The sequence below is a fragment of the Terrapene carolina genome, unplaced genomic scaffold (genome assembly GCF_002925995.2).
Source record: "Terrapene carolina triunguis isolate 2854851 unplaced genomic scaffold, T_m_triunguis-2.0 Scaffold96, whole genome shotgun sequence".
NCBI classification, from domain to species: Eukaryota; Metazoa; Chordata; order Testudines; family Emydidae; genus Terrapene; species Terrapene triunguis.
In genome coordinates this window covers 33,973,525-34,000,409 of record NW_020664447.1, presented here as the reverse complement: position 1 = coordinate 34,000,409, position 26,885 = coordinate 33,973,525, and the positions used below count along the sequence as shown (strand labels likewise).

The following is a 26,885-nucleotide window of genomic DNA, read 5'->3' as shown; positions in this document are numbered from 1 at the left end:
TCGACAAAGCCCTGGCTGGGGTAATTTAGTTGGGGTTGGTCCTTCTTTGAGCAGGGGATTGGACTAGATGACCTCCTGAGGTCTCTTCCAACCCTAATATTCTATGAATCTATGATTTCAGTGGTGGGCTCTTTAGAAACATTTAATTATAATGACCACATGAAGTTCTCAACCTGCCCTTATTCAACCAAAGTCCCCATTGAAGTCTGAGGGCCAGGTGCCCAGCTGGTGTAAATCAGCATAATTTTACAGAAGTCAATGGAGGATCTGGCCCTGAGTGAGGACTTCAGAATTTTACCCAATAAGCAGTACTGGATAAATGAAAAACAATTGGCAATATCTTGAATAGCCCTCACCCAGCCTTACCTTAGTCTTCAGGGGTAAAAGCTGAGTGATAAGCAGCAAATTGCTCCCAGCTCAGCTCCAGGTGTCCAAAGCCAGTGGCCTTTCTCCCTCATCCCAGGATTTTCACGGGATGGAATTTGTCTGCTCTCCAAATCTAGAATCTCTTGGAGATGGGCAGAGAGATAAGCCCACTTTTCCAATGCTGAAAAGATCTTTAGGAGGCTTGGAGGGCCCCTGCTCCCACGCATGAGCAATTCTCTCTATGCCTGAGTTTCATTCCCCTTAAATGGGGATAATACTGACCTATATCACAGGGCTAACATGAGGTTTAAAGTGTGTGAAGCACTCTGAGATCCCTTGAATGGAAGATGCTACAAAAAGGCTAAGTATTATTATTACTCTAAACAAAACACCAGGGAAAGTCTATTCCAAATTATGGTGGCTATGTTGGGAATGGGGTAGTCATTATGGAAAAGAGAGTCCATCCCAGTTGGTAATGGTAATAGGGGAACATTCTGTTCCAGGGATTAGTTCCACTTCCCTCATTGGGGAAGTGGGTGTAAAGTATACCCCTGTCTCTGGTAAATCTGATGACCCAGAAATCTGCAGGTTTTATGCAAATAATGCAGTGTTGCAGTTTGCATATTTAATATGCATGGGACTCATTTGCATAAGTAGTCTTTTTAATGAACAAGTTTTTATTTTCCACTCCTGCTCCCTCATGCAGTAACAGTTGCTCACCCCCCAACCATGATAGGCATGCTATAAGCATCTGTAAAAATAAATAACTTTACTAGATATTTAGGTGCCTTTAAGTCCTAACGAAACTGAAGCATAAATAAAAACTGAAGTCAAACATTTTGATTTATTGTTTAAAAATAGTATTGGCTGACAGTCTGATGGAGTGTCTCATATCAGAAATGCCAACAGTCACTAATGGAGGGAGAGCGAGGAGCCCAGACACCATGGTGAGGGGATGAGAACTGCCCTCCTTCAGCCAAACCAAGAAAAATGCCACATGAATGCCTTTAATAATGTTAGACTCCAAACAAACCCCAAGCAGGAGGAGCCGAGTTCCTTCAATGGGAGACTCCCTCAATATGGGACTGTTTCAGACTCACTTGTCCAGCTCCTCTGGCAGCTGGGATCATAGATACCATCTCCAGCCCCTGCTCTGCAATCACTGCTGGCTCTATTTCTGCTGTTCATCTCACTACAGCCCCAGCTCACCCTGTGAAGGCCCCTTCCCTGCTTCACACAGGAAATGAACAGCTCTGAGGTCTGATAGGAGGTCAGGGTGAGTCACTCTAACCCCCCACCTCTGGTCCTTAAGGTCTCAGCTAAGTTGCTCCATCCATAAACCAGAGCAACCTAGCTGAAACCATAAAGATGAAGGTTTGAGATGGAGCATTTCACCCCCACTTCCTATTTAAGCCTCCTTGTTTCCCCGGGTGATTCAGACACTCATTGGGGAACTCATAGAACTAGGAGTCTCCCAGGGAAATGGGAGACTTAACAGATGTGAGGATCCCCTCCTCCCCTGAGACATTTTAGGAGGGCTTTGCCCCTGGGGAAGGACAGGTAGCATTTGCATTGCCATATTCATTGGGCATTCCACCAGAGAAGGACCGCTTTCCATTTGCGGCAGGAGCTCCACAGGTCAGGAACTAATCCATGCATCCCCAGCTACCCTAGCTTTGGCCCTTCCAAGGCAGCATTGCCTACTTTGGGGGCTGTGCTAGCTGACTGTGGGCCCCTGGCAGAACAGGGACCGAGGGCATCTTGTGCCACTGTAATCCCTCTCCAGCTGGATAGCCTTAAGGGACTCAGTGCCAGCAGGGCAGACTCTGGGTGAATTGAGGCATCTTAGAGATAAGGGAAGCTAATCACATTGATGTGCACATAACATGATGCCCCTGCGTGGGTTATTGACAGTGGGGGTTGAAGCAGAGAGTACTGGATCAGAAAGCATGAATCTTTACTGGCTGAGCTAAAAGGGAATTATCAACCTCTGTGCCTGGCCCACCCTCTAGACCAGGGGTGGGCAAACATTTTGGCCCAAGGGCCACATCTGGGTATAGAAATTGTATGGTGGGCCATGAATGCTCATGAAATTGGGGGTTGGGGTGTGGGAGAGGGTAAGGGCTCCGGCTGGGGTGTGTGGGCTCTGTGGTGGGTCCAGAAATGAGGAGTTCAGTGTGCAGGAGGGGGATCTGGGCTGGGGCAAGGGGTTGGGGTGCAGGGGGGGAGGGCTCTGGCTGGGGGTGTGGGCTCTGGAGTGGGTCTGGGAATGAGGGTTTGGGGTGCAGGAGGGTGCTCCGGGGTGGGATCCAGGGGTTTGGAGGGCAGGAGGGGGATCAGGGCTGTGGCTGGGGTTGGGGCATGGGAGGAGGTCAGGGGTGCAGGCTCCAGGCGGTGCTTACCTCAATCAGCTCCCAGAAGCAGTGGCATGTCACCCCTCCAGCTCCTATATGGAGGCGCAGCCAGGCAGCTCTGCACACTACCCCATCCGCAGGCGCCGCCCCTGCAGCTCCCATTGGTCATGGCTCCTGGCCAATGGGAGCTGTGGGGGTGGCGCTTGGGGCGGGGGCAGCATGCAGAGCCCCTTGGCTACCCCTACGTGTAGGAGCCGAAGGGGGGACATGCTGCTTCTTCCGGGAGCCATGCGGAGCCACGGAATGCACGAAGTGGGGCAAGCCCCCGACCCCGCTCCCCGACTGGCGCGCCAGAGTGGGGCAAGCCCTGGACCCTGCTCCCCGGCGGGAGCTTGAGGGCCGGATTAAAAGGTCTGACGGGCTGGATGTGGCCTCCGGGCCGTAGTTTGCCCACCCCTGCTCTAGCCAGTGTTAGAATGGCACACGCTGCAAGTGTGGGTTACACGAAGATTGTGGAAAGCCCCTTCTCAATGGCTCCAGATCATGAAAAGCACATTTTGGGGTAATAAGAGACAGAAATGTAATTAGCTATTTGCTAAAACTTGAACTAGGCTCTTAGAGTTCTCCACAGCTCCGTGATGGGTGGATGCTGAAGCAATTGGATGGAGGTGTTGCATTGTAGGACCAGCAGTTGACTTGGAAGGGGCTCCATAAAAGCAGTGACACTTTCTGTTTTAATATATCAGATATGAAGCAAAAGCAGGGATTGTAATGGGATCCTTCTATTGTACAGGAAAGGGGGAAAGAAGCATTTTGTTTGTTAGTAGAGGATCCTGGTTAGAAGCCAGGAGGAACTGGAAGCAGAGAGAGCACTGGTCTGTAAACTTACCTCTTGCATGGTATGTTGCATCAATTCAGAAAAGTCAGGCCAGGCTAAAACAAAAGGACGTTTTGTTTAAACTCATCTGAAAGTCTCATCTTACTAGTGACTTGTGTACTATATTCATAATGCAGAAAGGGTAGAAGTTCAAATTAAATATGAGATCCCTTTTCCCTTAGTGCAGGTTTTGGTAAATTGGTTACTGACAATCAATGCTGCTGCACCCAGGAGGTCTCAGGTTACCTGCTTGCTAATTCCAAACCTGTTCAAGCTTTCAGTCTTTCTTCACTTACTTTTATTTTTAAACAACTATTTGTAGTTCAAGCAAAGCCTTGACAGGATTATCTCTACGCAAGGAGGATTTCAATTACAAAACAGACTTAGATCAGAAGCAGTGGGAAGACTTTCCAGAACCTGGTACATTGGTATCCCTGCATCTAGATCATAATGCTGAAATTAAACAAACAGTTTAGCTAACTTTGCTTTAATATCAACCGTTCTGCACTAGCAAGTTCTTCGAAGCAGGAACGATCACCACGCTGGTGCTAGAGCCAGCTCTCATGCACAAGGCACCAGTGTATATATTTTGTGATGTGCTTGGGGATCCTTTGGGATGAAAGGTGCTCTTGAAATATAAGATAGAGGTATCCAGAGTGAAGCCCAAGGGCTAAATGTGGCCCATCGTCTCCAAATATGCAGCTCTGGGCCACCCTCTCCCAAAAGCTGCAGAGTGAGGACAAAACTGATAAATCACAAGTTTTTATTGCTGGTGAACTCAAACAGGCAATTTTAATCTATTGAAGATACATGTACAAGTAAATATTAGGCCTTTGTGTGTGGGGTTGGGGGTGTGTGATAAATTTTGTATGTAAATGTCTCTGCACATTAGGTATAGCTCCCAGGCTCCTGAGGAGCTGCTAATGTGGGCCTTGCTGTCATGTAGTTTGGGCACCCTTGTTGTAAAATGTTATCGGTAGTATTCACTTGTATTGAAGGGGAGATTAAATCTCTGACTGCAGCCACCATTGCTCTTCAGAAAGAGAAATGAGCCCTGCATGGTGTAGCAGCAGATACAGAGCCAGCTTTTCAGAAGTGCTCAGCACCTAGCAGGTGCCATTGAAAACAGGAACTGGAGAGCACTCAGCACTTTTGGAAATCTGGCCAATGGTGTCTTTGTTGGAAGGTGCCAGGGTACCCAGTAATAGTAGGAGAGTGATCCAGTGGATGCTACACAGTGATTTAATAATGTACTGGGTCCAATTCAGTTCCTGGTGTGCAAACTGCAAGTAAAGTGCACTTTTGTGGGTAAATTAGGGCCCTGTGAGGGTGCAAGAGCTGAGCGGTATTTGTCAGTCATTGGTGAACAAGAAGCTTGAATAGGTGCCACAATGGTAACTCGGGGGCAACTGAGTCTGATTTGCATGATATAGCCACATGTCAAAGGCCACTCAGGGACCGTTCCTTAAGTGAGCCACTGATTGTTATGCAGCTGTGCAAGAACAGTCGCACTTGGGGAGTTTCTAAAGCCAAAGAACACATGATCGAGGTGCTGGTCACCACAATGGATAGCTGCCCCCACCACGGAGTCATAACTGTGGGGTCATTGGTTGTGCTGCCAATTCACTAAGCCACTTAAACCTTCTTAATGTTTCTGTAATGGCAGGGTTCCAGTGCAACCTGCTCCAAAGTGAGGGCGTGACCTGACGCAGACGTTGCGTGCTGCACGGAAGGCAGTGCTACACCAGAGTTAAACTGGGCAGCTAGAAGGTCCTTGGATTTAGACACTGAGGTTAGTCACCCTCACACATTCTCTTCATGAATGCAACTGCCACAATGGATAGGCATGTCCCAGTTCCTGTCTGCACCTCCTCTCCCTCACTCACCCCCTAATATCTGACTCTACTGCCTATGAATTGCCCTCATGTGCAAATTACCCATCCATAGCATTTGTATACCCAAAGTGATTATTTTGCTGAGATCTAAATATTTGAAACCATCATTTACCTGGCTGATAAATTGAACCTATTATTTCTTTGATTTCATGGTACTGGCATCATAGCATGGAAAACACGTTTCTGTTCTCTGTTTTTTGTTTGTTGGTTTAATTTAATGAACTACAAAAAGGGAATACTAATACCTCTCTCTATGTTCTGGGTATTTCAGGAGGCATTGCATACCACAGGACAGAGCTCATTAACTCCTTGCTGCCACTGCTTTCACATGTCCGTTGCCGGCAAAGGTTGTCATGTGAAATGGGGCATAGGGAGGAATAAAACAATTGCATTTTGTGCAGTACAGAAAAAAATTAACACTGTGTGTGTTGATTCTTGTTCAGAAGCAGCAGCGTTACCAACAAACAATTCCATTGATAGCAACAGAGTTTCTTTTCCCTCTGGAATGGAATTCCACAGACCAATGGGCAGATTTATGGGCTGAGTGTTGGCTAGAGAGAACAGTCGTGGACCAACATGGTAATAATCCAGCCATTCCCAACACAACAGAAAAGCGAGACTCCACAATCACACACACATTCACATCTTGAACCAAATTCATTGCTGATGCAATGCCACTGACTTTGGTGGAATGACACCTGGAATTAATCTGGCCCCATATACCTATTTACAGCACACCCTCCTCATAAAGTTCTGAGTGAGAGAAGACTGCCATGTGGTACAATGCATCCTTGTTGCTTATGCCAGCAGCCAAGAAGAGTCCTCAGGACAAACAGTTAATGTGTTGCTGCCAGAGCTATGCATCTTTCATGCCACCACCTCCCCCACAGCCTCAGGATTGTTCCTAAGTGGCTAAATTTGAAACTATCTCTAGCTGAGATAGCTCTAAAATAGAGCAACAGTACCTTGCAGCCCTTCCACCTTTCTTCTCACAACCTAACCCCATCCTCATCTGAAAGAAATTGAGGAATAGCCCTACTGTGCTCCTTAGAAACTTTCTTTTTTAACATACTCCCTGATATCAGGCAGTGAGGCACATCCTGTGCTGCCCCAAATCAGCTTTATGGAGAGGGTTTGCTGTACTTAGTTTAAAATAGCATTTGGGAAGGGAAAATAAAGTTAGTACTCGGAGAAGAACACTGGGCCAAGCTGAGACAAGATCAACTGGTGCAGGAGGAAATAGACACAGGCGATATAGTCTGTCCCAGAGGACTCCAACTGATTCCTGGTTGCTGCCTTAGTCAAATGAGGACTTTGACATCAGGCAGTGCAAGGGGCTGCAGTCAGAATTAAGTCATCAGCATCCTTAGTGACAGAGAAATCCCTGGGAAGGAAGGCAGAAAACCCCAGGTGGCGTCTACATCTCCATTGGGTTTGCCTGGTTGGAAATGGAGCTGGAGCTTGGAGCAGCCCTTGTGATGAGTTCCACTGTGAGGGGAAGACTTCAGCTATTTCTCTCTTTGGCCACTTTGCCGTGATTCAGATTGCACAGAGTATGGTGGAATTCACCCGGCAGAAAAGGCCTTTTATTTATAAAAAGGAGTGGGGAAAACTCTCGAGTGAGCATCAGGACTGAGAATTCAAAAAGTACAAGTTTCATATAAATCCAGCAAGCTGTCCAGCACCATAACATACTATGGTGCAGTAAAGAACCTTAGGGGAAGGTCAGGGAGACCACAAGAGGGGGCGCTGTCTACCTTCCCAGTAGAGCACCACTGTTGGGTCGTTCTCAACAGCAGATGGATTTTCCTTGATCCTGCAGCATCTCAGGTCCCATGGGAGGTATTGGTTGCAAGCAAGCACCTGAATATTGCCTAATGGAATAAGCCAAATCACTAATTTAGCCGGGGCGTCTATGCCCATCCACTAGTTTGTTTTTTGTATACATTTCAACTGTAGCATTTTCTCTCATTTCTCCACATCCAGTAAAATGCAGCTAACAGGACTTTTTTTCCCCCATAATAATTTAGAAGTCAGAAACTACCTAACCAACAAGTAGCTGACACTGCTTCTTGTGGCCAAAAACATAAAATCCATAGAAAATCTATTGGTTCCATTTTTATTCTGCTATATCCCATGCATGCCCCCATCATAAAGGGGATTGTGTATCGTACAGGATGTATCAGTCTTTGAGACCAGTCTGGGATGTGGGTGGGCTCTCTCACTTTAAGTGTGGCATTGGGTTATTGTTCAATTGGTTTTGACATGGCCGTTGGCCAAGGCGATTGTGGCGGTGGGGTCCCCTGGCTCAGCATTTTCATCAAATCGCAAGCGCAAGGTGTTCCTGATAACCAGCTGCTCCATGATGAACGCAGCACAGAACCATGGGATGGCATACTCTAGGGTGATGAGGCCCATGAAGTCAAAATCAAACTGTGAATAGTCCCAAGGGCAGGCGTTAAACTGGCGCAGGATGAAGCCAGTGGTGAACTCCCAAAGGTATGTCCAGAGGGTATAAATGAGGCATCGCACTAAAATGTTACACTTGTCTTTCAGATACAGGTACATCTTCTCCACGATGAGGATGGAGGTCCCATAGATGAAGAGCGCCCAGACACTGGTGACACCTGGGAACTTCCAGTTAAAGTTGACCACAAACTCCCAGGCAGCCGTAAACATCACCTCACAGAAATAGCCATGAATGGCATAGAGGTACCACCGTGAGAAGGCAGTCAGGGGTTCCGCAGCAGCCATCCTTCCACACAGTCCCCAGCCGGAACTCTGAAAGGAACAAAGACAGGCAGAAAATCAATAAGGCCATCACTGGGTCTCATCTCATTGGGAGGAATACGAGTAAATTAACAACATCAACAAGAGAGAAGTCGAGAAATGAGACGTATCCCTTTTGATGACGGGATTAACCAGAGATGCAAAAAACTTTAGGTGGTTTCATTCTTCCTAGCATTAATCTTAGTGCTGGTGAAAGCTGACAGATTGGTGATTAAGAGGCTGGCAATCAGGCAGCAGCAGTGCAGGTTTCCTGCACACTGCACTACCAGGAGGACCTGGATCGAGCTGGTACTCAGTGGTAATGAGGGAGATGAAGGGTAGCGTGACTACAAATCAGCTTACTGGAAACAAGTAATACTATGAAAAATACAGGAGGAAGAAGTCCTTTAGTTCTGAAAGAAGTAGCACTGACCCCCACTTTGCTGAATCTCAGGCAATATAGGACAGATGAGGCAAGTAAGGTATTGAAATAATCTTATAACCTTATGGTGCTCTCCATGGTTCATGCCCCCAGAAATCTCAGTTTAGCAAACAGGGATTTGAGGGTGCCCTTTTAACTGGCTAGTGAGAGAAACAAAGAGGAGTGTTCTCAGCTGTTACACCTGCCCCTCTTCAACTGAACGGTTGCTGTATATTAAGGAACTGGCAGACATAAGATATCTGGGATTCAGGGAAGCATTTGATATAATACAGAATTGCCTGATTTACAGTCAAAAGGCACAAGAGATCTATTGAAATACATTCAAATTTGGCTTCTGGAAGCATAAAGGGTGAGAATAAAACGGAAAGCTGAGGGTAGAGATATAGTCAGTCATGCTGAGTGGGGGTTTGGAACAAGGACCCTGTGTCTGTATACTGGAGTGTAAGTTACAGGAAGAGACATGAGGATGGAGAAAAAGATTTTAAAAGGGAATAACTTCATCACCCTAATCAAGTTCAACCCTCCCCCTCCCAAACAATTACTATTACATCCTTCAAATATCTGTAGAGATTTATCATGTCTTAATCACTGCTTAGCCGAGCTATACACATTGTCCCAAGTTCATCCTGGTGTAACTCCATTGACTTGAGTAGAGTTACACCAGAAATGAATCTGACCAATTCACTTTTTTAAAAATCTATCATTACAAATCAGTTTCTCCAGTCCCTTGTTCAGATGCTGCTTTCTAACTTCCTTCCTCAGGCGCCCTCTGAACTGGACAGCTTTATGGTACATGATACCCAGAACTGACTGCAGAATGTCAGGTGTGGTCTTAACAATGCCATAGAGAGAGAGCGTAAAACCTCCCTGCTCTGTAACATGATGCCTCTCTCTATACAGTATGAAATTGCACTGGAGGTGAGGTACTGGTGGGAGGTGAGTGAGAGAAGGATTTGTTTGGGAGAGAAGGAAGACTTCCAAAGGAGAAAAGGCATCCAAATAATGGGCAGAGGGAAGATGGTAGAGGGAGGAAATTTACCTAAAAACGGCATAAAGGGAAGGAAAATTATTGTGGGGAGAGGAGGTTAATCTGCTATTTGTTTCTGAAAAAGGAGAAGGATCAAGGTAGTACTGAACATAGGGAAGACAGATGAGTGCCCATGGCCCACTCACTCTTATATGAGAGCCATTAAGATGACCAACCAGCGCCCACTGTCATGATGTTTTTTATGAAGTGCGCACCTGTCCCACTAGGCAATGAACTGAGACCCACTGTCACAGGGCGACTGGCCCCTTTATGAGGTAATGAGTCCAGCCTCACCTATGACTCATTCAATCCTCCTCCTCCTCAGGTGGGAAAAATTAGTGTAGCCACATAACAGGTAGGTCATGTGCTTAAAAGTCAGTCCAGACCTAGAGATAAGAGAGAAGCCCCCAGAAAGCTAAAAGGAGGAGAAAAGGCAGACAGCTCAGAAAGGAGACTGCCTGTCTGCCAAGCAGAGCCCCAGGAGGGCTGTGGGCCCCCCTGAACCAAAGGAGAAAAGAGGTGCTTTGTGAAGTAGAGCTGGAAACTGGCTCTAATCACAGTATAGCCCCCCAGCAGGGGGCCGTGCGACTCCTCAGTCATGGAGAAAAACCCCTGCTTTAATCACAGCACAAGCCAAAGAAGCATGGCTGTAGGACTCCTGATTTACATGGAACAAGGTTTGGAACTGGGTGGACAAAGTGCCAATAAGAATTAATAAATGATACCAACTAGGGGGATCTTACTTTAAGAATTCTGGCATGGGAGCGAATTATTGCAAGAAGCCAGAGGGAGCTGAGGGCAGGATACCTGCAAAGCCACACCGTTTTACATAGGCCAATGACCAGCCTTCGGGTGCTGCAGCCTTTGGGTCAATATCAAACTGGTTGACCTACAAGTGAAAGACTACAAAATCATTAGAAAATTCTCTGAGCCATTCAGACCCCAACTTAAGAATGATTTAATCAACCAAGAAACTCTGAGGATTAGAGAGCAATAGGGTTGTTGCCTGAGACGTGTGTAGGTGTAACATCGCCACTGAGAGCTTCAGTGCAGTGCATGTCATTAATGTTCCTGAGGGTGATCAGGGGAACTGCCAGCAGTTATTCTATGTGCTGTTACTTGGTTTCTTCTCAGCACAGCTGAGAGACCTGGGCCAATGAGTTTTCATATCATTCCTCCATTTTCACATGATTTCAAGAGAAAACTGATCTATATACCCGCTAGTTAGAGTTAGGAGTAGGAGATGGGGTGGGGGGAGGACAGGACAGTGTCTGAGGGAGGACAGGAGTTATGAGAAGGATCAGAGGAACTATTCCTATCCAGGGAAGACAAGGCACAGGGAGCTATCACTGTCTGGAGAGGAGAGGGGTCGGGGAGTCCTCACCATGTAGTAGAGGGGAGGACACAGTCCAGGGCTGAGGTTCTTCTAGGTCATTTCTCTAAGGCTTTCTAACTCCCCCTCCCCTCCCCCTCTGTAGGAGCTGTGTTTGCATTCTGTTGGTTGAGAACTCCCGCAGCCCCAATACTGTCTGCATACTCAGGCCTTTCTTTCCAGTAAGTTCAGAAATGTCTTTTCAAAATGTTCTGGGGCCTTACAAAATAAAACTCAGCAAGAGAAGCATTGAAAGATGCAGTAAGCACCTTCTCTCAAAGTCACAACTGCTTCTCTTCAAGTCCTGTTGCCGCATGCCTGCCCACTGGTGACCAAACACTCGGGTAGATGTGTCCATCTAGCAGCGCCCCCTTCTGGTGGCCAGCTTTGCTGTGCAGGTGCATCTGGTGTTCAGTCCAGACTAAAACTGCACCCCTTCCAGTGCACAGCCAGCATTCCCAGAGCTGTGTTGTGGTGCTCTCAGAGGAAAGCCATTCTTTACTGATAAGATACACTCCATATTTATTAGATAATTATTCATCCCGGGGACTAACCCGAGACCAAGTCAACCTTCTCTCTTCTCTTGTATTTTTCCAAATAGGCATCTAGTCCACACAATGGGAGACTGGGGCCAGAAACTGAACACAGGCCTCCTGCCGGCATACTTTGCACTAGCAACTAGTTCACCAGACAGACCATAACTGGTCTTTTTTGAGCCTTGTGACAATCACTAACGAAAACTCAACTGCCCACAATTATCAGCTGTGCTGGGAATGAACCAGGTAACTGTGCACTTATCAACTGACAGCAGTGTCAGCCATACCAATGTACATAACTCCCAGCAAATTCTGTGGAGACATTATCCCTATACATATGCCTCAAGTGACAACCCCATCAATTCCTAACCAGAGTTGTTTGAAAGTCAGAATGCTCCTTTCTGTGAGAAATTCCAACATTTTTGGAGAAAAAAGTCACTTTCAAAATGAAAAGTAGCAACTTCAAAATTTCCTGCAGAAGGGCAATTCTGAAAAAAACATTTTGAAATAACCAGAATGTTTCATTTAGAAAATTTCTAATCAAAATATCTTCAGAGCTTTGGCTTCCAAGAAGCTCTCAGCTTGGCCCTGGCTCCCAGACGCCTTGCAGTGCAGCCATAGGGCCTGGATGCCCAAGCGTCCCAACTCCAGGGCAGTCCGCCACTGAGGCTACTGAGGATGGCAAGACTCCATGCTAGTTTTGAAACCTGCCTATGTTCTGAGGAAGAACAGAGGCAATTCACATGTTCCCAGGGAACATTTCAACAGCAGTGAATCAGCATTTTCCCATAGGAAAATGACCCATTGAAAAATTTCCAACTAGCTCTACACCTAACCCCTGAGGTTCCTCGCTGATTAAAAGATTCCAAAACAAGGCCTGCATTTCTCTTTTGCTGGATTTTGGTAATGCCCAATGGCCCCAAATGAAATCAGACCCTATCCTGCTAGGCACTGTGCAAATGTATAGGAAGCTGCAGCGCTTACCCTGAAGTGCTTACATTCTATTGTATACAAGATGCAACGTGTGAGTAACAAACAGAAAGGAAGTGTGAGGGGGAGATGCAAGAAACAATAAGATTACATAGTTACACAGATTAGCAATTGCACAACACAGTGGTTCTAAATCATCTAAGTGTTTATAAAATCCATCTAATCCCCAAGCTCCACACCACCTAGCCTTCATTGCTTGGCTGATTTCTTGTAAATATCACAGCAGAAGTGGCTCTGGAGAAGGGATAGGAAGGAGGCGAGATTAGTGGCTTTACAGATTCATTCAATGACAGCATTTTATGTACAAGGGGCATCCTGAAAGAAAGCACGGAGCCATTTGTTGGCGAAACAAACTAAATGATCACAGTGATTCTTTCTGGCCCTAAAATCTATGAAATGGAGGCTAGATGTGATAAGAATCAAGAACGAATGAGCAGGGAGGAGCAGATTTGTGAAGGGTCTTAAAGGCAAAGAGAAGCTTGAATGTGATGGCAGGATTTCTAATGGAATGACCGTGATAGTGATCAAAAAGCTCTTAAGAGTTGATAGCTGTTCTGTCACCGGTGGGAAATGAGGTGGAGTATATCAGTGCAATTCCCAGCAAGACAGCTGTCCACTTCCCAAAAGCCAGCGCTGCAGATGGCACATTGCTGATTGTTCACAGCAGAAAGTGAATGGGGCACAGAGAGTGCACTCCTCTCCAACCCCTGGCGGTCGTCCCTTCAGGTCCCCCTGGCAGAGGGCAGCATAGGCAAAGCTTGTTCTGCTACTGCTCATGCTGCACTTTAAAAATAAAAAAATAAAACTTTATTTAGGAAGTTCTTACATGTTTATAAATCTTTGCCATATAAATATCAGAAACAAATAATCATTACAACAATGAGCTTTTGTTTAAAGAGATATTATACAGGATTACAGTCATCATCAGATCTTCCTCTTTAACAGGGTGTTGCCAAATTACAGAGTCAGCATCATTAAAACCCCAAAATTGTTCCTAGTGATTTTATTAAATGGAGTGAAATCTCCGATTACACATAAACATACTAGGTCTGTTGAATATCAAATGTTAACATTTAAAAAACTGGACAGGTGTAGCTTTGTTTTTGCAAGTGAATGCACTTTGTCTGAATATGGAATAAAAGATAACCAAATATTTAAGTATCTATCTGTCCTCTGTCTATTTTGCTGGGTATATAATTGGTGTGTTAATTTTTCCATAACCACAACCTCCCCCACTTTTTTATTTAAACCATTCCTCCATAGTTGGGCTATTTTCCTTTTTTCAATGAAAGGCTACCAATAGCTGAGCATTTGCTAGAAGATGAGAGATTAATTCTTTTTCTCTTTGTGCCTGACCATTTCCAATAAGAAGCCCAAGTGGATTACCAACGGATCATTTGGTAATAAACATCTAACAATTTGTGGTATTTTGTTACAGACTGCATCCAAATACTTTCTAATGACTTGACTTATCCACCATATACGCATTAAAATCATCTTTTTCACCACAATTTCTTCACCATTTATCGCCATTTAATCTCTCTATTTTAACCTGACTAGTGTGAGGTGCCATTGCAATAGTATCTTAAAGACATTTTCTTTTATTGTGCTACCTACTGATGTTGCTGGTCCACTTTTCCAGATGAAACCCCATTCCTCTGGAGTAATTTGTCTAGCCACATCCTGTTCACAGGATGTCACATATGGGCACTTTTTTGTTAGGAAAGCTGCCTGCAAAGATTGATATAAATTAGTTCTAGAGACAAGGTGGGGGAGGTAATATATTTTATTGGACCAACTTCTGTGGGTGAGAGAGAGAAGCTTTCAAGCCACACAGAGCTCTTCCTCAGGTCTGGGAAACGTACTCAGAATGTACGTCTACAGTGCAATTAAAAACCTGTGTCTGGCCCATGCCAGCTGACTCAGGCTCACAGTGCTTGGGCTAAGGGGCTGTTTAATTGCAGTGTAGACGTTTGGGCTTGGGCTGCATCCTGAGCCATTTCACAGGGTCCTAGAGCCTGGGCTCCAGCCCGAGCATGTACATAGCAATTAAATAGCCCCTTAGTGTGATCCAGTCAGCTAGCACAGGCCAGTCCTGGGTTTTTAATTGCAGTGTAAAGATACACAGGTTGTCACAGCTAAATACAAGGTAGAACAGACTGTTTAGTATAAGAAGTTAACACATATTTTAAGGGACTGTTCAAGGTGAAGTGGCCCATTCATGGGGTAGGAGGAGAGAAGAAGGAAAAAAGGCAGCTTGGGATGGGGGTTGTTAGCGGGCCATAGATTGTTATAACAAAGAATTAATTATAATTTTTTTGTTTCCTAATTGACCAGATGCCATCACTGCTATTAAAGTTAGCTCTCAGTATGAGATGGTTTTCTAGAAAGTTGAGTTGGAAAAAATGGAGGACTTCAATTATTCAAGGCTGTGAAACTAGCACCTTTCTCCAGCACTAGATTCACTTTACATTTCAAACGTTTAAAGTGAAAGAGGTGCCTTCAAACTTAGCATGAAAATGCAGCAATGGCCAAAGTGTTAAGTGCCTTCTTTTGTTTCATGCAGTGTTATAGCCCTGTTGGTCCCAGGATATAAGAGAGACAAGGTGGGTGAAGTAATATCTTTTATTGAACCAACTTCTGTTGGTGAAAGAGACAGGCTTTCAAGCTACACAGAGCTCTTCTTAAGTTCTTTTGCTTCAGTTTTCATCAAAAAGGTTAGCAGTCATCGGACAACTAACACAGGAAACATCAGTGTAAATGGTGTAGGATCTTGGGCTAAAATAGAGAAAGAACAAGTTAACAATTACTTAGGATATGTCTACCCTTAAAATGCTACAGCAGCTCAGCTGCACCCCTGCAACTAGGCCGCTGTAGCGCTTCAGGGTAGACCAGGCTGGACAAGTTAGATGTCAAGTTGGCAGGGCCTCACAAAATACATCCTAGAATACTTAAGGAACTGGCTGAAGAGCTCTCCGAGCCATTAGTGATTATCTTTGAGAACTCATGGAGGATGGGAGAGATCCCAGAGGACTGGAAAAGTGCAGATAGAGTACCTATTTATAAAAAGGGGAATAAGGACAACCCAGGGAATTATAGACCAGACAGCTTAATTTTGGTACCCAGAAAGATAATGGGGCAAATAATCTAACAATCAATTTGTAAGCAGCTAGAAGATAATAAAGTAATAAGTAATAGTCAACATGGATTTGTTCTTGTCAAATCAACCTAACCGCCTTTGACAGGATAATAAGCCTTACAAGCCTTGTGGTCCAGGAGTGGGGAGGAACCAGTAGCTGTGATATAGATCAACTTTAGTAAGGTTTTTGATACGGTCTCACTTGACATCAGAAGCAAACCAGGGAAATATAGCCTAGACAAACTTACAATAAGGTGGGTGCACAACTGGTTGAAAAACCATACTCAGGGAGTAGTTATCAATGATTCACAGGGATCTGTCCTGGGTCTGGTTCTATTCAATATCTTCATAAATGATTTGCATTACGGCATAGTAGGTACACCTATAAATTCTGCAGATGACACCAAGTTGTGAGGGTTTGCAAGGGCTTTGGAAGACAGGATTAGAATTCAAAATTATCTTGATCAACTGGAGAAATGGTCTAAAATAAATAGGATGAAATTCAATAAGGCCAAATGCCAAGTACTACACTTAGGGCAGGTCTACACTTAAAACGCTACATTAGTGCTTCAGTGAGGATGCTACTACGCCAATGGGAGAGCTTCTTGTGTCAGCGTAGTTAGCTACTGCCTCTCATGGAGGTGGATTATGTGGACAGGAGAATCTCTACTGTCAGCATAGCGCTGTCTACACGAGGGGTTAGGTTGGTATAACTGTGTCACTCGGGGGGGGGGGGGTGTCACACCCCTTAAGTGACGTAGTTATACTGATGGACGTTTATAGTGTAGACCTGGCCTTAGGAAGGAACGAACAATTGCACAGATACAAAATGGGAAATGACTGCCTAGGAAGGAGCACTGCAGAAAAGGATCGGGGCATTATAGTGGATCACAAACTAAATATGAGCCTGTAACACTGTTGCAAAAACAGTTAATATCATTCTGGGATGTATTAGCAGGAGTGTTGTAAGCAAGACAGGAGAAGTAATTCTTCCGCTCTACTCAGCACTGATAAGGCCACAGCAGGAGTATTGTGTCCAGTTCTGAGCACCACACTTTGGGAAAGATGTGGACAAATTGGAGAAAGTCCAGAGAAGAGCAACAAAAATGATTAAAGGTCTAGAAAACATGACCTATGAGAAAAGATTGGAAAATTGGGTAGTCTGGAGAAGAGAAGACTGAGGGGGGACATAATAGTCTTCAAGTATGAAAAAGGTTGTTATAAAGAGGGTGATAAATTGTTCTCCTTAACCACTGAGGACAGGACAAGAAGCAATGGGCTTACATTGCTGCAAGGGAGATTTAGGTTAGATATTAGGAAAATCTTCCTAACTGTCAGGGTAGTTAAGCAAAAGGACAAATTACCTAGGGAGGTTGTGCAATCTTCATTATTGGAGGTTTTTATGAACAGGTTGGACAAACACTGGCCATTCATGGTCTCGATAATACTTAGTCTTGCCTCGTTGCAGGGGACTGGACTAGATGACCCATCGAGGATCCTTCCAGGCCTACATTTCTATGATTCTATGTTTTGTCTGAACAGGGCTAAACTAGGGCAGTATGTGCTACCATTTTCCTTTTAGGAGCTTCCTTCCCAATCTGCTAATGGAATTAGAGAGAGAAAAGGGCTAAGTATTGAAATTACACATCATCCTCCCCCACTGTGTACCTGGGAACAGACCGTACCGAACTCCTTCCTTGCCTGGCAAGGCCTCTGTGGTTAATCATAGAATTTGCTGACAGGACAGAAGCCAAGAACTTCTATCTGCAGTTGACAAGGGCACTTTCAAAGCAAATGCCTGGCAGTCTACGTTTAAAGGGCTGTGTTGCCATACAGAAACCTGGTTTTAGGATCAGATCTAGATTTTCTGGCCCAGGACTGCAAGAAGAGGGATACTGCTATGGCACTGAGATGAAGGCTTCAAATGCCAGTTTGCCAATTGGGATTTGGCTGTTAGCCATTCCTGTGATCTGGGGAGGAGATATGGAGAGAGAGGCTGATGCTGTGGGCCAGGCAGATAAAATGAGGGGGGCGGAGAGGGAGAAGAATAATCACACTGAATCAACAAACCACTCTCCAAATCCTCTTCTCAGGAACCAACTCTCTACTCAAGCTTGTTTGACTTTGCTAGAGGAATATGCCCAAATTCCAGGGGGAAGATAGCATCTTTCTGCCTCACATATGACTAGAGAGATGCTTCCGGAAGTTAGAAGTGGGAGCAAGCTAATTCTTCCCTTCCCCTCCCATTGTAAGTAATAACCTTTTCTTCTACCCAGTGTATCTTTCCCCCTCCCAACCAATATTTTCACCACACATGCCAATACCCCGATGCAGTCTAACAACCCTGGGATGTGGTCCTTTACACAGAGCAAGCTATATGCAGAGATCATGCAGTCCTAGTCACTTTCCCTTTTGAAGCCTACTCTGCGCATCTGAGAGCGAGCACAACTATGACGCTGACATTCCATTCTGATGCTGGACACTATCCATTGCCCAAGCTGCATCCAGGCTAGCAGTAGTGAAGTGGTGATGTGGGACCCACAGAGCAGGGCAGATTTGCCACACAAGCGCTTTGCGGAACATGCTAATGTGAGTCATGTGCATGTGTGATCAAAAATGTAGAACACAATCTGCTTGCTTGTCAAAACTCTCCTACCTAGAAGCTCTCATGCTGTGGTGGATCAAGGCCAAAGCAACTGATCTGTGCCCTGTCTTCCAAAGGCTCTCCCAGATCTTACACATCCTCCCTGCACCCCCATAGAGGCTGGCAAGCTTACCTTGGATCCTTTTCAAGGTAACTTACCTACTTCTGAATTGCCAATATTAAAAAAAAAAAAAAAAAGTTTTTCATGGGACATTTCTTCAAATTAGTGGGGGACTGGAGGCTGAGAGTTCCCCCAGCTGGGGTGTATGTATGTAAGCTCAGGTGAATTTTAACAAGGCTGAAGTTGTTTCCTTATTCACAGTTCCCAGTTCCTTATTCAAAGATTTATTTTTAAATCAATCATCACTAAGTTTAAATTTTTAAGGACATTCACCAAAATAAGTGAGAATAAATTTTATAATAATATATATATATTCATGTTTTTAAGAATACACTTTAAGATACAAGCAAGACCCCAAACCTACATTGTGTAATTGCCTCTTAATGTCTGTCTCTTTCCCATTCCAGGGCCCACACCTTCCCAATCACTTCTGGTGTCTTGTCCAGTACATCCTGTAGCTGGTGGCAGCAGCTGATCCCTGTCAATCTCTCAAATCTGTCTCGGAGAGAATATGAATACAATAAAAAAGATTACATGAATCCAATTACCAGCTAAGCCAAAGGAGTTGAGTCCTTGTGGGTTTTAACAGTAATACTCCTCCATTCATGCTGCCCAGAAGGCACCGTTCATTGCAAGGGAGCAGTAAGGCAGCCCCAGTCCAGTTCCCTAGGTGACTGCTCACGGAGTAAAGGGAGAACATGAAGACATCATCATTAATGTAGTCATGGAGAATGGCAGTAAAAGAGTATAAAGCTTGCACTTTCCCATTACCCTCATCTAGGGGCCACAAAATGTAAGGCAGAGAATGAAAACTGCAACTAAGCCTGACAGACGGCAACACTAACATGGGAGCCATGAAGATAGAGACTCTATGTTTACAATAGGATGAGAGATGCTTGCTACTGTACCGATAACTGTACTGTATGGCATATGTACTATATGCATGCACACACTCACATCCCATGCACATGGCTGCAGGCACCCAAGTACATAGATGCATTCTCATATCTGCATCATACATTTATATATGCACCAGCAGGCATGCACCCACATTTGACATGTGCACCAACATGTGTTGACAGGCATGAATAGAACCACAAACATATGTAATTATTTATGTCTGCACCTATGAGTACTCACACCCATGTGCATCTACACATGCAAATGCATATCCCTGGGTCTATGTGCACACACATGTAATCCATCATACACATGCACAGCCCACATACAAAAACTTGGTCTAAGAATGTATCTGTACAGAGCTTAATAGAATGGGGGTTTGATTCTAATCGCTACTATCATATTAAATAATGCATGTGTGCCTGTCCACGCAATCCAGCAGCTTATGAAGAATTGTCGGGACAGACTGACTCCATGGCTGAGACTGGCATTTCATTCACAGCCAGCCAGGCTACTCTGGAGACGAATTGCAGGCATAGTATTAGCAGCAAGGTTTTAAGTCCTTTGGCCACATGTGGGGGTTTATCAGGAGCAACCCTGTGCTACTCAAAGCAAAGTGCTGCTGAGTGAGGGGTTGGCTCCTGCCAGCACTCCACTCTGGTCCCCAAAGGCTTCTTAATCACTAATGAATGGCCTGGTCAAGTGGGAATATTTTTGAGGGTCCATGACTGTCACTCATTGACAGTAGGGTGGGGGACAGCCAGTGTAACAACAGCCACAGGAGTCAGTGGATACTGATCCATGTTATGTGACAAGTGTATTAACCTTTGTATCTCTCACCCAGGTCAGGTGACTGGGGGGAGGAAATAAAGTTCACTCTCTTATCAGCACTCCTGCATATTACCCTACTATTGCATGGTCTCTGTAAGAAGAGTGGGGACACTAAAGAACATAGCTTGTATCTCTATGCAAGGAGGATGCCTAATTTCAGGACCTTCTTATAGTCCTGCAAGTGCCAGACTCACATGAAAGACCCGTAAAAACTGATAAATCCCATCCACCTTGGGATCCTAATGTACACAAGATCGGAATTACAGACCCATAAAATATAAACCCTGGCTCTCCCTAACTACAGATGTGACTTTACCAAGAAGCATTCATCCCAAAGCCTGTGGTAGTCTCTGCTGTGAACTGGATTTCAAAAGGCATGTATGTCACTGTTTTCATTGTGTTTAATAGATTATGCTGTGGCACTTGCCTGTTTCTCAACCAGTAGATTCTGTTTATATCACTGGTTGGCCATTCAAAGCTTGCCCACTTGGCTACCTCCAGGTGCTCACGGGGGGCAGGCCCAATGTTAATTTACTCTCCTGGGAATTACAGCACAGCAATGAACAAAGAGTCTAAGGCCTGGCCTACAAGGTGGAGGCATGGAGGATATCTGTAGCTACATGCCACAGTGAAAAGCAGGCTGTGTCCACACTGTGGTGTGTAGCTACACACGGCAGTGAAAGGCTCTGGCAGTGAGACACTGCCCTGTTAAAAATAGCAGGGGAGGCACTGCTTGGGCACGTAGAGAGCCGTGTAGGACACATACCCCAAGGTTCTGGTGTGTTTGCCTAAGCAGTGCCTCCCCACCTACACTGCTACTTATAGCCATGCCAGGGGGCATACAGCATATATACGCTACACACGGCTGTAAATGTAGAAAAAGCCTAAGAAGGATAATGTTAGCTAAGGACCTACTTCTGCTCTCCCTGGCCAAAGCCTCAGCTGCAGCTGAGCAGCACTCAGCAGAGCTGAAAAGGGGGTGTACAAAGGCATTTGACCCCCTCCAATGCTGGGGCTCAATGGTCTCTGGACTGACCCCATCATATAATAAACCAGCATGACTAGCAGCAGAAGGGAGCATTGCTAGGTTTTCCTCGTACTCCTCCAGTCTCTGGCTGCCAGAAAGGTCCCTTGGGGACAGGGCTGTTCTAATTAATACCAGATACTATTCTTCCTGCTCAAGTGGTCAGGAGCGGGTGGTTGGGACCAAGAGCTGCTATAGTGGCTTAACAGCACCCATGGATCCCCCTACACTAGGGGAATCCTCCAGCAGCTGTCCAAGCCAGCTTTAGGGCTATTTTGTGTCACTGGAGCTGAGCACTCAGACCTCCTAGTTGGAGAAGCGGGTGCTCAGTACTTCTGAAAATCAGGCCCCTAGTCTGTTAAGAAGGGCACCCAAATATTGTTGCAATCAGAATCAGTAGCCACTTTTGAAAGTTTGAGCCTAAATATTGTATTAGCAGCAAGCGTAGCAATCAGCAGAGCACTATGTGCATCACAGCTCATTGGTTTGTTTTTGCAAAGTGATGAGTGAATCCTGGAGCTGACAGCATCCAGCCACCTAAGGAAGCACTGCAGTCCCCATCACCTTCTGCACTGTCGCTGCAGCCAGCAGACCTCAAGGGAGGACACCATCAAGATCAGGGCACTGTCACCTATATTATGTGATTTCCTAAAGCCATATGGAAATCCACAGAGTTCTTTTTAAATGTGTGTATCTTTTCTGAACGTATTCCCCAATCTTCTTTCCAAAAGAGAAAATCAGTTCCACCAGCTCATCCTTCATGAGCAACCCTACAATAACCAACCAATGTGAGAAAGCCAGTGCTCAGGAGCAACCCTACAATAATAAACCAAAACGTTCAGCCCAGCTCTTCTGAGCAAACTGTGATAATCAAAACCAGCATCAGTGTGCAATGGAGGAAAGCCACATTTGGCAGTGAAAACACATATCAGCTTTAGGAAGGGTGCTCTGGAGGAAATAGGGTCTTATGGCTAAGGCACAAAATTAGGAGCATCTAAATTTCTACCTCTGCTAATGTGACCTCGTGCAAGTCACTTAAATTGTCTCTGCCTGTTTCCTCACGAATGGGGATAACAAGACTTCCCTCCCTCTCAGGAGTCCTATGAGGCTTACTTCATTGACATTTGTACAATGCCCGGAGATCCTCAGACAAAGTGCTATAGAGAAGGGTAAAACAGGTATGATGTTAAGCTTCTGGGGAGCTAGAAGCAGAGAGTAAAAGATTGCTTTTAGAAATGTTGAACATGACAGTATCTATTAGCTTGTCTCAGGCAAACACAGGCAAATTAGGCTTCTAAAATTCCACCTGTTATTTAGTGGAGAACAAAATGGCAGCTTCCAAAACCCTTTCCGAGTAAAGGTACAACTCGGGGAAACAAATTTCCTTCTCTACAGCACTTTCTCTCTTCTAAACCTTTCTGAACACTCCAGGCAAAGACAATGTATAACATTTTTTTAAAAACCTTCCCACTGTGAAATATATTTATCTTACCCCAGAGCTCTCTCATACAGTATAATTACCCTTCAAGGGCCTTTCAACTTTATTGAACTTTTTACCATCTCTTATGTTCCAGAGGGTCCTGAAAATGGTCCAGCCACAATCTCTCTCTCCCTCTTTTGTTGTTCTCTTGATAGCAATTCTGTAGCTCCCCCCCCGCACCCACAAAAAACATATCTTCTTTCTATCACTCTAAGGTTGAGATTCCATGGAATCAGTTCCTCCAAAAACCAGCACAGGAACCTTTGTATTAGCTGCCATTTACCAATCTGGGATTCCTGAAATTCCTCATAATAATCCTCAAAATATTGTGTGATTCTTTCTGACCAAACATGTCCCTTGAGAGTCTCCAGTAGTGTAGTTCTGCCATGTTCTTGGGTCCTAGTTTACAGGTTCCAGGTGATACAAATATCATATAGTTCCTGGATGGGGATGGAGCGTAAGGAGGATACACTTCAAAAACCTATTGACTATTCATTAAAATACATCCTTCCCTTGCTACTGCAATTTGAGCCCAAAGACCTTAAAATTCCTTCTTCCTTGTCTGATTGGGCCCTACTTGGCCAATTCTAGTAAAGGTTCCTTCTGCCTAATAAAAACAAAAAAAACAAAACAAAACAAAACATCACAACCACTGAGCACAGGACCTCTACTTTAAAACAAACAAATATGCAACATAAAAACTGACTCTGAAGTTTTGCCATTGGTGGGCATGACTGTTAAGACCCATTTCTGAAAAGAGCCACTGTGTTTACAGCTGGGAAAGGTAGGTCCCCTAAGCAGTTTCTGTGGGAATAAACCACTCTCCTCCTGGCTTCCAGCAATTAGCTTACCACAAGGATTAGTTCACTGCCTCCATGGTTTTCAAAGCATATCATTAGCAGTGGAAACATATTGTACAGTCAGAGAAATTAGTGGTGAGTTTTATTCTCTATTACCCAAGTGCTCTTCAACACAGACACTTGAAAATAGAGAACAATGAGCAACCCATGAGTCCCCCGTTATTATAGCTTAGTACAGCTGGCCCCACCACATAGTCAATGCTCATTTGTCCAAAGGATAAGGAGGGCAAGGAACTTTAGACCTATCTTGCAGGGAACTTGAGATCCAGGAGAGTAGTTCCCACAGAGTGAGTTGGATTCTCCACTGCTTTGTGCTGTCATTTGCAAAGATGGCATAAAATGCTACCAGATCAGAATAGCTGCATTTTACCCAACATCACATTCACTGTGCAGTGATGCAAGCAAGTACACAAGGACCAGGACGGTGGAGAACAGGGCCAGGAGAGGCAGCTAGAATCAAAAAAGGCACTGTATAAATGAGGGGACAGATTCCCCAGTAAAGGACAGCTGCTTGGCTCTACATTGTCAGTGAAATGTGGCTCTAAAACTGGCTTAACTAGCCAAGGGAAGATCCTCCCAGTACAAGGGGAATACTCTAGTGGCATAGAGCTAATGCAGGGGCTCTTGCACCACCCTTCCTCCCTGCTGCCAGTGTAGCAGGAGAAAGATGGCCTGCCCGGGACGCCCCTGCACTTGAACTCTATTGATCTTTAGCTGCATTTTTATCCCCTGGGGCCATCGCAGCCTGGTGTAAATTAGGGCACCGTTCATGCTACTCCAAGTGCAAAGGGACCAGCCCCTGCACAAAGAAGAGCACAAAGGTGAGATTTAAGCCACCTTTTCACAAACACATGTTGCCAGCCCTACTTGCACCCTCTGTACTTTGGTTTGGGTCAACAGTCTGGCCCTAGACTGAATCCCATGTTGATTCTCTTTGTGATTTCTAGAGCCAGCATGCTCTGCCTATGGATCTAAAGATCATTTTTCTAGCTGCTGGTGCCATGAACTCCTCCTAGTATTGCAGAATCCAGGCATGTCTTTCTGCCTTTCATATTCTTTCCAGAAATAACTATTCTAAAATTGAAACTTAGCTGGCAATTCAGCTTTGATGGGAACGTCCAGCCTTGTGTGATGCTATCCTGCAGTTTCCTAGGGCATCGAAAGTCCTGAAATAACTTCAGGGCTGATGCAACTTCACCACATCATGACAAAATATCTGCAATACATCCTCCTTGAAGGACTGATAACTTTGCCTCAGAGGGCAAAAATTTCCAAGGCTGCTAGTTCTAATCCCACTCTCAGTCTTTCGCAGGGTGGGCTAGCAGGGGTGTCACTGAACGGAAGTCTTCTTTTCCAGAGAGGCAGGGAATGCTGTCACACTGAACTCTCACTCCCTTCCCACTAGCTAGCACTCCAAATAGGAGCCAATACCCATGCTCTGATGGAGGAGGCTAGCGCGGTCCTGATGAAGGCAGGGATGCAGTGGAAAAGGGAGACTGGGGTTTGAGCCCTGTCACATAGGACTGATCCTTGCTAGGAGGGGAGACTTTCCTGACTGCTGCTTTAGATTCCTCCAACCTGCTAACTACAGGCCCAGAATTCTATTAGCTTCTCAATGACCACAGAGATCAAGGCACATAAGGAAATGAGAGGCTGGGAGTGTGGAGCTGGAGCCCCCTCCATTTGGGGAAGGCTGCAGGACAAAACAGATGAGTGATCTGAGGCAGGGGATTAATGAAGGTGGGCTGGAGAAGTGCAGTGATTGTGTAATGGAGGAGCAAGAAGGAACGCACTGGAGTGAGACAGAAGGTGTGTTTCATAGATTATAAAGTGGAAAGGACCATTGTGATCATCTAGTCTGACCTCCTGCATAACACAGGCCATAGAACTTCCAGGGAATTAGTTCCTGTTTGAACTACAGCTTGTCTTTTAGAAAAACAACTAGCCTTGATTTAAAAATTGTCAGTGCCACTACAACCCGTAGTAAGCTGTTCCAGCGGGCAACTACCCTCACTGTTAAAAATGTAACCTCTACTATTGTAGAGGCCTTGCTGGGGTGGGCTATCCGGGAGACAAGCTAGTGAATCCTCCCCCACCTTTGCTATACCTAGGTAGTCAGTCACCTTTGGAGATAGATCCCTTCTGTGAGAAGGAGCTAGTGAAGATGCACTGCTCCTCTGTGGCTATTACAGGGCCCAGGTAAATATGAGAATACCAGAATACTTCAACTCGCTTCATGCCTCCACTCTCTTCTTATCAGGCCAGGGCCAGCTCCAGGCACCAGCATTCCAAGCAGGTGCTTGGGGCAGCAATCTGCAAGGGGCGGCAGTCAGTGTGTTTTTGCTGCTCCAAGCAGCGTGCCGAATTGCCACCGCGGACAGCGGGGGCAGTCCATGTGCCGTTAGGGCAGCACACGCGTTTCTGTGGCGGTGGCAATTCGGCGGCAGCTTCTATGTTCAGCTGCCCGTGGGGGCAATTCGGTGACTTCTGTCTTCCAGCTGAAGACAGAAGCTGCTGCCGCCGCAGGAACAAGCATGCCGCCCAAATGGCACACGGACTGCCCCCGCCGTCCAAGGCGGCAATTCGGCGCGCTGCTTGGGGCGGCAAAAAGAGTAGAGCCGGCCCTGTATCAGGCTCCTTCAAACAAACCTGCCTGAGAATTTTTACTGGTTTGGAAAGCAAAGGCCATTTTCCTCTCATTGCTGGGCTGCTGATGGATCACTGAGAGCAAGCTGCACTCAAGTATCAACAAGGCATCTATTGAAAGGAAGAGAGCAGGAGAGATACAAAGCTGCTACATGTCCAAACAGGTGAACACAGGGAGTAAAGAAAGCCTTTTAAAGTGATACATTTCAGCAATTTAGTCCCTTAAATTAGAATACAGCTGTGTTTAGAAGTCTGTTTAGAACTACCTTAATCGGAGTATTTTGTACAATTGCAGTGTTAACATGGGAGGTGTAATTACAAACTGGACCACTGGGCAGCTACTCATTGTGGCTCCCCCCTGGCAGACCACCACCACTCTGCTATGTAGGATGCAGGAAGAAAACACAGAAAGTGAGGCAGGGGCTGGTGGGAAGATGACTGGGTAGCTCACTGTGACTGGAGAACATTTCACCGTGATTGGATAAACTACTGGACAGCCAGAAAAATCCAATTTAAAAAGGTGTTCAGGCAAGTCAAGGTTGAGAAGAGTACAATACAGACAATAGACCTGCTCAGGGAGGCTAAGGCGACAGTAATTTCTCTTGGTACAAG

The 26,885-nt window shown here is 45.4% G+C and overlaps 1 protein-coding gene across 4 annotated transcripts in view; it reads right to left on the bottom strand.

Annotated features, from left to right (window-relative positions):
• Positions 1-7,213: 7,213 nt before the first annotated feature.
• TMEM229B (transmembrane protein 229B) overlaps positions 7,214-26,885 on the bottom strand; it is an 89,647-nt gene continuing 69,975 nt past the window's right edge. For 3 of the 4 annotated variants that reach the window (XM_024198597.1, XM_024198595.1, XM_024198596.1), the window contains exons 2-3: positions 18,897-19,027; positions 7,214-8,273 (exon numbers count right to left, since the gene is read on the bottom strand). In XM_024198597.1, coding sequence (XP_024054365.1) covers positions 7,743-8,246 — 504 coding nt within the window. In that variant the 5' untranslated portion in view covers positions 8,247-8,273; positions 18,897-19,027 and the 3' untranslated portion in view covers positions 7,214-7,742. Of the gene's footprint in view, positions 8,274-15,336; positions 15,407-18,896; positions 19,028-26,885 lie in introns of those variants that run through there. The other variant, XR_002908037.1, reaches the window with a different exon arrangement.